This window comes from Falco cherrug, chromosome 4 (assembly GCF_023634085.1).
Source record: "Falco cherrug isolate bFalChe1 chromosome 4, bFalChe1.pri, whole genome shotgun sequence".
NCBI classification, from domain to species: Eukaryota; Metazoa; Chordata; class Aves; order Falconiformes; family Falconidae; genus Falco; species Falco cherrug.
Genome location: NC_073700.1, coordinates 3070942 through 3085715, shown reverse-complemented (window position 1 = coordinate 3085715; position 14774 = coordinate 3070942). Strand labels below are relative to the sequence as shown.

Below are 14774 nucleotides of genomic sequence, written 5' to 3'. Positions count from 1 at the left end.
GATACAAACACAAACCCAAAGTAGCAGAAACGCAGAGAGCTAAGAAACGGTCAGTCTCTCGACACTCCTGGCAGACAAGCGTCGATGTCCCCCGGCCTCGCAGCGGGACGCCCCAGGCCATTCCCCCCGCGGAGCCGTGGCTGCCGTGGAGCGGCCACCGCTGCGCAACACCCGCTCCAGGTGCTGGAGGAACCCCCCTGCTCTGCCCTGGGGTGCCCAGAGGGTGCCAGGCAGCTTCGGCAGCGACCTCAGCACAGCGCGTACACCCTGAAGCAGGCAAGCTGCTCCCAAAAGTGATGGCAAACCAGGACCTGATTCAAATAGGCGACAAGAAGACCCCAGGTGAAAACCTCCCGCCACCACACTGACTTTCCCTAACCGTGAAAATGCTGGAAAGAAATTAACTGGAACAGATATCTAGTTGAAGATGATGATCATTTCTTCTCACTAATCAAATTTGCTGAAAATAAAGAAAAAAGTCATCCTCTGTTGTGAAGGTCTTAACGGTATGCTTGTTTGTAAATCTCTCCTCCCCAGCAGCTCTCACAACTCCCCCAGGAATTTGAAAATCAAGATTAAAAGAAGTAATTTCTTAACCTGCAGGGTCAGCTAAGTAAAGCAACAACTGAAGCCAGTAAACCTATTTCTTCAAAAATAAGCAATATTCTCCTTCTGCCCCCTGAAAGACAGGCACACATACGTATGTAATTTACCTTTTGCTTTGAGAAAGCCTTAATGACCTACCAGGAACGCAGAATTAGCTGGTCCAGAGGCAAATGACGTATCAGAGCATGCAAGACATTTTCTCCATCGTAACAAAGCTGTGGCTGTCTGAATACAGGCTTAGAACTGGGTTCAGAATGAGCAACTGTACAAATGTCAAATGCACTTCAACTGTTGACGACTGCACTATAGACATCTAGACCAGACTTTTTCGGAGAGCTTTGTTTTGAACCACTCCCCTGGCATTTCATGCATTTGCTCATTCAGCCTTCAGCTTCCCCAGACTACATCGTGGAACGTCACCAGCTCCAACGGGGAGTTTTCAGGTGGGGAAATGAAGAAACCCCCAAGTCCTCCAAAGCCACCACCACACAGGACATGGTGGGATCTTGGGGCTCTTGTTTTAAAGATTTTCATGGGAAGAACAGATTTCCTCACAACAGAATTATTGCTTTTGTTGTTGCCAGGCTTACAACTGCAGTCTGTAATGTGAGTCAAGCCACGACCTTTCAGGATGATGCAAAATCAGCAACAGTAAATCAAACGGTGACTTTGCTGACATGTCTGTAACTTTGGTGATTAATCCAACAAATAAACAATTTCTGCTTGGAAATACAGGAAAGAGGAGTGTGGGATTCGCCTCCTGCTCTGCCCTGTTGCAGCTGAACTCTGGGTGCAGTTTTGGCCCTACCAGTTCTCACAGGAAACGGGAAAATTGCCTGGGTAAAGGCTGAGGACTGAAGTCAATAGCAGATCCACCCATAATACATCATTAAAGAAAGAGAAGCTAATGAAGGCAAGAAGAAATATTGTCCTATTTATACAAAACGTTTGTTCCTTTTAACAGTTGCCCCACAACAGATCCCATCTTCTCTCCATGCTGTCCCCCTGTGACATACTCCCAAAGCAAATTCTATGCATTTTTTCCCCAAGAGAAGCGTTAATTCTGCCCGCCCAGCTAACTCGAGCTCACACATCCATGCGCCGCCTTCCCTTCTGTGCCTCCTCCGCCCGCCCGGACACACAGCACTCACCACGGCTGCGTGAGCCTGCAGTGACTGGGCACAAAGGGCCCTGTGGCTGCCATACAACTAGAGTAACTCACTAGTGACTACGAAAGTAAAATCTGCCCAAGGCTCCAAACTCTGCAACTGTACAGATAGTTCTTTGGACTGACTTTTTCTAGACAATAAAAGAAGTACTTCCCTTGAGCTATTAATAGCATAGAAATCTATACTCAGAATTTCCAGAGCTCAACAAAAGAAAACGGTGAGTATATCCCGTTTGATTAGCTGCCTAGAACACAACACCTAAGGCTGGTTTACCGAGGAAAGATAAAGCACCATGGCTGCCAAACATGTGATCTCGCTACTACAGAATCAACAGGATCGGGACTTCAGGATTCTTTACACTACTCCACAGCCATCCAAAAAATGGTTTTCTGCCTTTATAATGTCAGGGAAAGGATACAGGTCATTGCTTTCATACTACTTCCACAAATCTCAACTGATTTGTTGGCTCTTTATCCTGCACAGATACCAAGGCGTAACAAGCAGAACAGTATCAAAGTGTTTCAGTGCCTAGAAATTTATGCCATGCAGTTATTTCGGTTTTAACTTGCGTGAACAACTGTAAGGTGGTAAGGCAGTAACACTGATACCTCATCACAACTGGTTTACGTATTCATAGAACTCCTTGTATGAGAAAATATTTCCCTTGAATTTTTCAGAAGCAAAATTAGAATCAGGTTATTATAAATAATTCCATTTGGAATTAATTCTGTTCTTGAGCCATTTAGCTTCACATTTTCAAGTCTTTCTACATAGCCACAAAACAGATGTGTTCATTTTTAAATGAAAGAAAAAAGAAAACAGATTCTCGGGAATTGCGGGAACACAAAACAAAAAAAAATCCCAGCGCTGGGAAAGCAGCAACAACATTTTGAGAGTTGAGAAAGCTATAATCTACCCAACCAGTCAGACTGACGGAAAGTAAAGATTTGCTCCTCAGGAAACCTCCACTGCTTAGCTCTGCAGCCCTGACGTGGGAATTAGCTACACCATAACCTCCAACCAAAACACTTCAAGAACTTCCACACAGGGCGGTGTTAGGGAGCGTAGGGAATGTTCATTAAGGTACAGGATCACATCACGAAGCTTCCAGATATACATATTCTTTTATTTTTTTTTTTGCTTGTGGGTGAGAAGTCTGCTTCAGCAACTATATTGGTCTAATTCGTCTGTAGGTGCAAATTCAGAATGTTCCTCTCCTTCCTGAGAGCACTAGAAAAGTTGGGTGACAAAAGAGAAGTAGCACTTAATTTCTGCAATGGAGTGAAAGGGAAAAGTAGAAAGCTGGCTGGCTAACCTGTACTCCCTGCGATGCTTTGAAACCTTATAGCTACAGCGACTCACGAGGAAGCCCCAAAATAGCAGAAAATGGACGCGAAGCCTCAGGAGAGCTTCCCGAAAAATGCCGGGCCCCGCGCAGAGAAGGTCAGGAGCCAGGGAAATGAAGGGAAGCTCTTAGGAGGAACGTGAGCTCCTCGGAGCCAAGGACAGCGCCTCTGACGGGAAAGCTCCCGAACCGGGGCACCTTGATGCGCTGCTCCTAAAGCCTCCAACAGGAAGCAAATCTCTTCCTAGGTGGCCTTTCCAGCCTCTTCCAGGTTCCTCTTACTCTGGCACTTGTGCTTTTCTTCTGCCTCTTCCCATCTCCCACCTAGAATGGAAACAGGGAAGGACAAGAAAATATGAGGTAGGACAAAAGAATGACCAGAGCTTCATTACAGGAAGGATTTCGGAGGATTCCAGGTCACTGGCTCTTCTCTCATACCTGAAGTTTTGTGCTGGGAGAAGTTTAACTGTGGAAAACAGGCAATGTGAAAACACTGTGGAAGTTTAGTAAAACACAAAGATGTCACCAACGCCACCATAGAGTCCCATAAACTACAGGTCATGGCAACTTATTTACACCCTGTACTTGGTTCATGAACAGTTCTCTGTATTTCACTCGGGAAATGGACAAGAAATGGTGGGTTTTCTCCTCTGGAGTAAATTTACAACATATGGTCAGAACGAATCAAGAAATGTTTGTCAAATCAGAAAATTAAAACCCCCGAACAAGTGCAATTCTTACCTGCTTCTTGATTCTTCTGTTCCATTACCAAAGTCAATGCACACCTTTGTTTTGTAAATGAATCCAAACCTTTAATTCTAGGGGACAGAAACTTTAAATGGCAGTGCAGGCCTTGGAGAACACAACTGCTATTCCTAGCACTCTGAGCCTGGATTGCTAAGTTACATTGCCCTGAATCCCAGCCGTGCTAAGAACCCAGGCAAATGTGGATCCGAGTCCGTTCGGGAGCAGCACGCACGTACTGTGCAACAAAGAGTTAAGCTTCTAGCAGTCGGACTGGTAAAAAAACAACACAAGCCTCAAAACCAGAAACTCGTTTTAAAAAAAAGTGCACTCAATTAACTTTTTCCTTTTCTGTATTTCATTCCACAAGAAAAACACAGCTCTTTGGTGACTCTGGTATTTTAGCTGATTTGTTGCACAAAACCTAATGCTCATCCTGGTAGGCAGATCTTCCAGTACACACATGCTAGAAAAAGTAAAACTGAAATGGCAAGCACTTAAAAGTTAACAACAGATTTATTTAATCCTTTTTTACATACATAACGTTTTTAAAATACATGCTTAATGTAAGATTGTCTTTACATTTGAAATCAGACTCCTTTTAGAATTCCGGAACCCAGTTTAACACATCATCAAAGTTTGGCTTAGAACATCCCGAGCTGGGCATCCAAAACTCGAGGCCAGTGGCGGTCACTAACCACTTCTGAACAACTTGCCCGAACCGATCACGTTGAAAGGCATTAACAGACAGTGGTAGAGGTCGGATAGTCCTGTACAATCTCTAGTACCGATTCTATTGCCTGGCTGACTCGGTTGGGATCGGCCTTGCTACTAGGCACTTACTCAGCAAACGAGCCTCTGCCGAGTGAGCTGGGGCAGTGGGTGGCAGGCGGAGGTGACGCGACTCTCTTTGGCTTCGCCAGAGGCCTGTGGCAGAGCCCCTGTGTTCTGCCTCAGCCCATCTTCCCCTGCCTATGACTATTACGGAGAGGACAAAGTTGCTTTATATCAGCAGTGTTTTTAAAAATCATCGTAACTAATTAATCTCCAAACTGCGAAAGCTGGAACATAACATTATGGCTTAGGAAATTTCTGAAGCCACAACCGCCTACAACCACAGCAACACACTAATTTAAAAACAGCAATTTGTCATGTTCTGAAACAACATTCTGCTGCATATCCTCATGCAATGAATGTCAGCCCCTCCTGACATTCAAGTGACATTTAAATCACATTTTTTTCCATTCTGTTCCAGTATCTCAGATCACCAGGTATGTTGTTACTCTCTGTTCCTAGCTGACTCTTAAGCATTGGACATCTTGATGTTATCTATCAGAATCTCTTAATGACATTTCCAAATGCTAACAACAGGAAGCTACATTAAGTAACAGATATCATCATTGTTGGAAATGAAACTATAATTCCTCCAGCAACAGGGAAACGCCGTACACCCACCAGCTGACTTGCTCCCTGTTTCTCCCTTGCAAATCAGTGTGGTTACAAAGCAGCCTATCCTAAGTTTGTAATATCTGACTGCTAAACACTACTGAATTCCTATTCCACAAAGTATAGTTAGCAAGTAAATGAACTGTCTTACCCCAGGATTTCTGAGAGCCCTAGCATGTGAGTGTATCAGGCAGCTGGTGAGGATGATCTAGCTACATGCTACACATCAGCTGCTGCCCTGCAGGGCTTGTGGGGCAGAGTATGTATAGCTCACTCATTCCTAACTACTGCCCTAGACAAAATCACAGATAGTGTCTAACTGCATGCAAGAGACATACAACAGTAAACGTTTTAATTAGGGGAAAACTGTCTTTGTATCTGTGTGACCAAATACGTGCAGTGTTATTATATTTATGTCACGTATCACCTTAAAGCATTCTCAACTTAGTTCCAGTAACAATATACAACTGGTGCTCTCACAGCCACCGGGTGGAACCTGAGTAAGAGTTTTTCGGTAAAAGCATGCATGACCCCGGCACAAGGGTAATCTAGAAAACAAAGGATCCAAAGGAAGCTGAACAGCAACTTTAGGAAGGCTGAAATAAATTAAAAAAAAAAAAAAAAAAGAGATACAGAATCTTTTTTTTTAGACTTTGGTTTAGTGTGCCATCTGAAAAATAATTTTTGATCACGTGGTTCTTAACAGTGCTGAAGTTTGACAGAGGTTCACATAAATAGAAGACAGACCACTACCTATGGCAGTCACTGACACCACCTCCCTGAATACAAGGACTTTTAAGTTTTCCTTTAAAGTGCACCCACAACGGCACTGCCGGCTCTGTGAGAACCTGCGCAATCACACCACAGCCCAACGGACCTATCTAAAGTCTCCGCGGTGCTGTATTTCTGTAGCGTTCCAAAACTGCTACTATTTAAACAAAATGCCAGTGATCCTTTGCTCATGACAATAATGAGTAAAGTGCAACGCTTTTACAGCCTGTCCGTGAACACTAGGAATAAATGACCTAGACAGACATCCGACTTGCCACATTCCTTTGATGGCCAGAATTCCTGACATTACTTTTAACACCAGCTCAACCACCAGCTCCTGCTGTGACATCACTGGGGGTTTTGTCCAAGAAAGAAATGCGGATGCTGCAGCTGCCTGCCCCCCTACCCCTGCCCACCTGCTGCAACCACTGCCCTGCTGCCCTGGGGGATGCTCCAAAGCAGCACTTTGCTCCGGCTCCTCCCGTTTCGACCGTGTATTTATCCAGCGTTATCACTGCAAAGTATCAGTTGCAGGGAAGGAAACACTGAACCAAGAATCTGCTGATCCCTATTGAGAGCCGCGATGGAGATCCATTAGACTGGCACAGTAGTAAGAACACACGTTTCTTTTGTTTGCATTACTTCCAAAATAATAATGGAAAATTGTGCTCAGATCTTTTCTTTCCCCTCCACCTCCCACCCCCCTCCCTCCCCAGCTCAGGAGCGATTTAAGAACACTTTATAACAAAAGAACCTCAACTAAGGCCTAATTACAATTATTTCATTCATAAATAGCTTGCATAGAAACGTGGATCTCCTGTCTTAAGTAAACTTCAATATCGGTGATTTCAATGTCTCCAAAGGCTAAAACACATGCAGTGTGGTTACTCATCACGGCAAGGCTGCCTTAGACCGTTACAACCCCTCTTCCCCTCCCCCCTGAAAAAAACCCAAGACAAAACAAAACAAAGCTGCAAGTATTAAAAGAAAACCCCACAGTCCCTCTTTAGGAAACAGGCAATTCAAACAAGAGTTGCCGGTGATGTCATTTCATTTATACATCGCTTGAGTCACTGGTTCCTGAGGAAGCGGCAACACCTACAGGATCACTGTATAAAAGTCAGGCTCTGAAGCATGGAATCAAAATAAAGACGCTTCAAGACAAAGCAAAACCCGCAAGCAAAATCATACCTACTTTATCGTTTCCTTGCTTCTTACACTAATTTGAAACAAGTCTGTTACTGGAAATTAATTTGGGTGGTCATCCACATCCCTCGCTTACCAGGGAGGCACCGAGCACTGGGGGTGCGAAGGGGATATTCACAAGAAGAGAAAAAAGAGTGAGGGGAAGGAAAAAGGACACCAATTTACTAGTTGTTAAAACGTAGATTTTAAATGCACTCGGAGTGGGCCAGACTTCAAACCTCCATGGCTCTTGCCTTTCTTCCCAGCCTATTGACATGATGTGGAAACAATTTTAGCAGCCTTCCTTTGTGCAGTTTCAGCCCATACTGGTTTTGATTTAGAAAGTAAAATCATTCCAGAAATGAGACGCTCGCTTGCATTTCAAATGCACCAGACTTCTGCAGCACTGCCTCACAGGGATGCATCAACTCCAGGCTCTTGAGAGGGTGCACACATCAGACCAAAGGAGAAACAGGAAAACACTACTGACCTCTTCCAGACGAATGTAACCAGAGTAATGTCTCTCCTTTCTTATTTACCTAGTGCATAAGATATTTCACTAACAAATCAAGCAATGAATCATTCTGCAGAGATCTCACAGAAACCAAATACCCCGGTGCCTAAAGTTACACACAAGCCTGAATTTTTGGATAATCAAAGACTAGTGAAGTAGCAATCCACAGTCACAGATGCAAGAACAGAAAGTAAATGCATGGGAAAGGTACAAAGACTAAGTTTTAAAGAATTGTGCTTTTGATTTGCAGTGGTACAACACTGTATCTATGCTTCTGTCTTTTCCTGTTAGCTTATGAAAATATTTTGTTAAGAAGCAATTTGAAATTTTTAGCATTTAAAATGAAATGCACGTGTGCATGTGACCTTCAGTTCCAGAGGCAAAGTCCATTGTGCTTTATATCAATGTCCTATATAAACATCTATTCAAAGAACAAGAGGAAACAGGCATTTAGGCTGCTATAGTAGATGGAAAGGATAAGTGCGTACTCCACGCCAGCCAGGAAACTTAACATGCTTGTTTTTAGAACTCCTGATCGCCCATTTTTATCCTCAAGCCCAAGGAAGCGGCAAGAAGCTACAATGGCAAAGGAGAACAGGCCTGGTTAAGCAGAAAGAGACCATGCCACTTCATCTGCAACATCCCGGCAAGAGCTTTTCAGAGTGTCCTACAACGTAATTCCACCGGATTTGAACACATGCTACGTTAAGTCACAACAGGCAGATAATATTGTCAATTATTGAAGGAAATAATTAGAACTTGAAATTATATACGGTTGGAGTGCTCAACTGCATCCTTATCCTGGGGTGAGATCATCTGAACTGGGAAATTAGGTGAAAAAACTGCTGCCCTAAGATACAGAATACCTTAAGGTACTTAACAGCATTGCTACCCAAGCTTATGGCTATTAATTCTTCTGGGAGTAGCTTCAGTTTCCCTTTTGCAGTGCCAAGTTCCTTGGCCAGGTTAAAATAATCCTCAAGTGACTCATTCCGAAGACGATACTACAACCTGGACAAATCTCTAGTTGTTGGCTGGTGGAAGAATACGGATTGCTGAATTTCAGCTACCGGACTTAAGAGAAAAGCGGCTCCAAATGAGCCCCAGCCCATTCCGGTTAACACTACGCGACTTCAACCAACAGTCAACAACACGCCAGCAAAACAACAGGTTGGAGCAACAGACCAGTTTCTTTGACCCAGGGAACGAAAACCATAGATATTCTTTGCCAAGTACACAGATCCAATTTCCATACATTGTACAGCTGAGGAATTAAACAAAAAGTTAAGAAAAAAAGCAAGGAGCATTCACCTCTCTGGGTCAACCTAGGAGTAGCGCTGCCACAAAGCAAGGGGTCCCATGGTCCGTCCGTTCGTCAGCCCCTGCCCTATGAAGAGTCATGATAGCGTCAGCGGTAGCAGACAAAAGTATGTCAATAACAGTGAAATGAGAAAGAAAACACTGTCAACAACTTGTTAGGGCTTTTTATATCAAAACCTGTCAAGTGCTGCACTGATAAAAAATAAAAAAAAGAACTTTTCAGAAATTCTGACACTGGATAGCTGAAGTGGTAATAGAAAGGAAAAGTCTAGATTAACTTCAAACCTAAAGCATGACCTGCGTGTTGTCACAGTACTTTTAAACACCGTCAGGGTTCTGGAGACGGTCCAGGCAGCTGCAAGGGAAAGAGCTGGAACCGAAATGGGCCAGGTAGGTAGGTGTCATAGGTTAGGAATTGACACAGGGCAGACTGGGACAGTCCAAAGTCCTTCTAGCGTGGTATTTCTGTCTTTTAAAACAGTTAATCCAGGTGCTCTACAAGAGAGAAGGTGCACAAGACCCTCTTGAATGAAAGTTTCACTTTGGCAGGATATGCACGAGCACATCATCTGCATGGAACTTTTTATTAAAAAAAAAAAAAAAAGAAAGGGGAATAAAAGGAATTAATGAAGTCATGTCAAAAGATTCAGAAAAAAATATGGTAACAGGCTTGGGATGTCTTCCAGAGTATGTTTCTTAGGAAGTCTGCTAAAGTTTACCACGTTGCAAGTATTTCTTTAATGGCTCTCTTTGGAGTACAAGTGCTTATTTGTTTCTAAGGAAAGTACTGCATTAGTATTAAAAAAACCCAACCCTAACAAATTTGGTATAAAAATTTGGAAAATTGGCAAGGAGAAATGCCACCATCTAGCTGTTTATGTTCTCTTCAGCTTCTGTGCACTCTTGGTGCAACATGACAGCACAAAGGTGACTGGATGGAGAGCATGAGAACGGCTGTCTGCCCCGTCCAGCACTGGTGGGACCGGCACTGCACAGCACCCGGCAGCAGGACAAGAAAGGTTGTGACTACATGTTAGCTGGCAACATCTCTTACTTTTGAAAGAATGCAAGCTATCCTTCCTATTCCCGTAAGACTACAGAGTTAGGCTTTCCTTGAACTCTTAAGAGATGGTTATAAAGAGAAGCTACATAAAAATACCCACATGGATTCCGTCACAGCTCTTAATGATGCTGTAGGAAACAGGCAGAGTTTGTTGATCAACAGCCCAAACGCTGGTATCAGGTTAGTGACCTGTTCCCACATTATGGCACTAATGAGAGCCCTGCATGCCAAAGTCTGTTCTCAGTCACATCCCGGCACTCTCACTGGGTCTACGATTTGGCTAGGAAAAGAGGAGGAAAACTCCGCGGAAAGTTGGGAGCTGGGTGAGCTGTTCGTGGCCCAGCGCTATTCCAGAGGAGTGCAACGATGGAGTAGCTAGTGGTGGACTTGGCAGTGTTAGGTCTACAGTTGGACTCGATGATCTTAAGGGTCTGTTCCAACCGCAGCGATTCTATGATTCTATTAGCAATTCCATTTGGACTAGTTAACGTACATTCAGAAGGAATTCGTTCAGTAAGACGGAAAAACAAGTGCTGTGACGTGACTCTACAGTGCCTAGCGAAAAGTTCAGAAATACATAAAACCCAATTCAGTAAGAGTTTTCCATGAGAGCACAAGTGAGAAGTTAAAAGAAAAAAAGAAAAGTATGGGGAAATTATTCAATTTTGCTAATAGTTCTGTTGAATATATTTAAGGTGAGCAGCCAAATCTTATACAAAGAAACAGAATTAGAAAGAACATTTCACAGGAAGTGGAATAAGAGTATCAAAGACAACAAAAATGAAATTTTAGTTCATGTCACTGGACTTCTCTGAGGACACAATACCAAAGCCAGACAGAACACAGGGAAGGGAGAAGAATTTTTCCAGGCTCAAGCTCTACAATGTTAAGGGCTGGAGCAAACTCTACAGTTTTCTTTGAAGTGGCAAAGTAACTTGTGCTGATTTCTACTGAAGCAGAATCTCTCTGTAGTTCTTGAGAGTCATCAGCTTCCTAGGAATGTACATCCTACGGTTGCATTCCTTGGTGATTTTCTCGACCAACCTGCTTGGGCCATCGTGAGTCTTTCTTCATGGATCTAAGTGTAATTTTCAAATTTGTGCCCTTTCTCCCTCACAGAGCCCTATGTTGAAGTCTGAAGACTCAAATTAGCCCCATGTTTCACAGAACAGATTCTCATGTGAGCTGAACCACCTACTGGCCGTGACTCTGCTGGCTGTAACGGTGCTGAGACAATTAATTACACACCGTGTAAAGGGCATGTCCTAGGCAAAATTTATTCCTAATCAACAGACTATGACACAGGTGAAGAGGACTTAACAGCAGACTGTGAAAGCAAGGATAAAAGCAAGGGGGTGTTTTAAAGAAGAAAACTTTCATACAGAATCTCAAGTACCTCCCTTCCATGAATGTGGTACCACTCCATAACACATTCTAGAATTCAGCTGGCAAACACACTGAAGGGATGACACTGAAGAAAAATTCTAGTCAGCAGAAGTGTGAAAGGAAAAGAGAGGCTCCCAATCCATGAGTTTCTATAATACTCAAGCACAAAAAGGATGTCAGCAGCTCTCCGTTGAGATCTGTGGTCTTTATTAAATGTCCCCAGATGTGATGCGAAGGTGTCACAGTTGCCTTCTGTGAGATACAGTCCCACGCCCCCACTCCCACAGAAGGCTACTGCATTTCTGGCAAGAGGAGCAGGTTTCTCTGAGGCTGTTCGCTCCCTCTTCCCAACAGATGTGGTTTACCTGAAAAGCCATGGTAGCTGTTGGGTTCTGCATCAGAAGTATGAGTTTGGGCTCTTCACTGATGCCTAGGAGGTCATGGCAGCACAAATAAAATTTAAATGCTACCTCCTTCATGAAGCAAGGTAAAGTTTAGCTTCTTCCATTAAACGGCAATAACTGGAGCTGAGGACTGTGCTGAAATCCTGCCATGAAGTGCACACAAGCCCGTAAATAAATGTGCTTATCTGCTAATAGTATTTGAACGTGCACTCATTCATTCATTTGAATGGCTTCTCAGGATTTCTCTCTCAGTGAAATGCCAAGAAATTGAGTAAAAGCAAAACAAGAACAACGCTTGTCCGCAAGGAGAAAGAAAACAACAGTATAGTTAGACAACGGAAGTTATTCCAAGTCAAACTGAAGTGTTTCTGAACATCAGAGACATCTGGGAAGCATATGTACAGGAAACAGCTCAGCCTGAGAGAGCTGTACGTTACTGAAATTACAGAGGTAAGGAAACGTTGTATTAACCCTGAGTTTTGAACCTTTCGATCTTGTACACGTCTACAGTTAGATACCGCCAATGCAAAGCTACAATGTGACTTTAACAGGATACTTTTAGATATTTAAAACAATTTACCAGATTTCAGAAAGATTTCTAGTTTTCAAGTTTTAGATAACCAAAAAAATGCAAAAGAGACTTTCACTCTCTATGGTTAGCAACTCCAAAGGATAAAAATGTCGATCGCTCCCTTTAAACCGCCCTCGTACTCATTCAAGGCTAACAAAATGGAAGTCATTTGAGCTCATAACTAATTATGTACATCAACAAACTGCTTTAAAATGGACATGGCACGTTATCGATCTTATTGTTCACTGCCTGACCACCAAAAGAGCAGTTTCCTGCGATTACTAGTCTTCCAAAAATATACATTTCATTCATATATATTTTTATATTACAATGAAGTTAGCTAAACAAGACATTCCCTTAAGGCTACTTAAGAAATCACATAAATATAACGAATATCATAGTTAAAATAAATAGAAACAATAGCTATTTTAGACACTTGACGCAAACCTCAGCATCTCTCCATAAAGCTCCTTTATGACTGGAACATGGGAGTTGCAGGTATCGTAAGTTTTTAGGGAAATTTGACCTGACAAAACTTCTGATGTGGCATAAGAAAAGCTGGGAAATTATCTGCACCGAATATTCAGGGCTTATGTTAAGGAAGAAACTAAAATAATTGGATTGACCCACTAATTTTCGTAATACTTACAGGAAATAAAGACTGCTTGACAGATAAAGTGATTTGCATGTTTTCTGAGTGAGTTAGTCCATAATCCCCACAATATACAGCTCTAAAAGGGATTGCAAATAGACTTCTAAAACCTATGCCAAGATAAAAAACAATATTCACTTTCAACTTTAAAGTAATGTACTTTGACCTTTTACAAGTCCTTTTTTCTCAAGTTATCTTTTCAACTCAAGGATTTCCTAACTACTGTTTGTGCTCAGCTATAATCTCTGAAGCCATTCCTGATGCTGCAAAAATTGAAAAACTTAAAACCCAACCAAAATGAAAACCCTAATTGCTCTTTTTTTTTTTTTTAAAAACACCTGTAAAGTACTGGGTGAGAGCATCCAAGAATAGCGGAGCTAGAGAACCGATTTCTCATTTCAGTTAAGCATTTCTCGACAAGGTTTGACTTTATCAATGACCTACCCCCACAAAGCAATTTTTACTATGTAACAGCCTGCTCTGAACTTCAGGGGCTCCTAATCATGATACCAATGCATTTTGGTCTTTCCTGTGTAAAAATAAGTCAAACCACATTTTTTCCCATAGCATGAAATTATGAGACCTTTACAGAGAATAACACCTCCATTGACACAGGCAAGAACTATCAGTTGTACTATAAACATGTACCTAGAAACAGCAAGCAACGTGGTGTAGGCAGTAGGTGTAGGTTCTTACCTACTCCTGCTTTCTTTTAAGGATTTAATTCCCGATAGCAGAATGTTCTCCATCTTAACAATAAATTCCAACTAAAGGGGCACAAATCTGGGAAAGATGAAAAAAGACATTTAGACATGCTGCTTGGACACGTCCATGGACAAGCAAAATAAAAACTGGGGCGAATAAAACACCACAGCTTACTTAGGCAGCGTATTTTACATGTAAGCCATATTCAGAAACTAAAAAAAAAAAAAAAAAAAAAAAAAAAAAGGTTTAAACATAACCACATTGCTTTAGTTATTTACATAATAAAAATGAACATGTGGAGAGTTATATCCATAACATACTGCTTTTAATGTGAAGGTATTAGTGTCAAACTGTGGATTATATTTGTTTGTATTTGTAGCAGTCAGCACGGGTAAGCAATCATTAACTTGTCAAGGAAGGGATCAAAGGCAGTGCTGCCGTCCAAAGCAGGTCATCTTCCACCTTATCCCGCCGATCTCAAACTGTTTCATCATCACTCATGTCCCAGATCTGCAACAAAAAAAAGGAAGTGGAAATTTAGCTTGTGGAGTTTCAATATACTTTTAATATACCTTTATAAAATCAGTATTACTATTTAAAAGGAAGAATAAATAACATTTTATGGACTATTGACTAACACCAGTGGAGCTTTATATAAAATTCAGAATTTTTCTCTTCTGTTAACAACCTACACACCATTCATTATTTCTAACTCTGGGGGCATTTTTTAACGTACACTTTTCAGCATTTGTTCCTGACCTTTCAGTTTGGTTACTTACTATTTATTATCATTTAGAGTGAGCAGCAGACCTAAAACTAGACTTTTTGTTTTGGTTTGCTGACTCACTGGCACATACTTAATGTAGATAAAAACTTATAATAAATAGCATACT

General features: G+C 42.1%; 1 protein-coding gene across 6 annotated transcripts in view; it reads right to left on the bottom strand.

Annotated features, from left to right (window-relative positions):
* Positions 1–4361: 4361 nt before the first annotated feature.
* Positions 4362–14774, bottom strand: part of ATG7 (autophagy related 7) — a 122574-nt gene continuing 112161 nt past the window's right edge. For 3 of the 6 annotated variants that reach the window (XM_055708228.1, XM_027812928.2, XM_005444441.4), the window contains one exon: positions 4362–14391. In XM_055708228.1, the coding sequence (XP_055564203.1) occupies positions 14359–14391 (33 nt within the window). In that variant the 3' untranslated portion in view covers positions 4362–14358. The remainder of the gene's footprint in view (positions 14392–14774) is intronic. The other 3 variants (XR_008731921.1, XR_008731919.1, XR_008731920.1) reach the window with 3 other exon arrangements.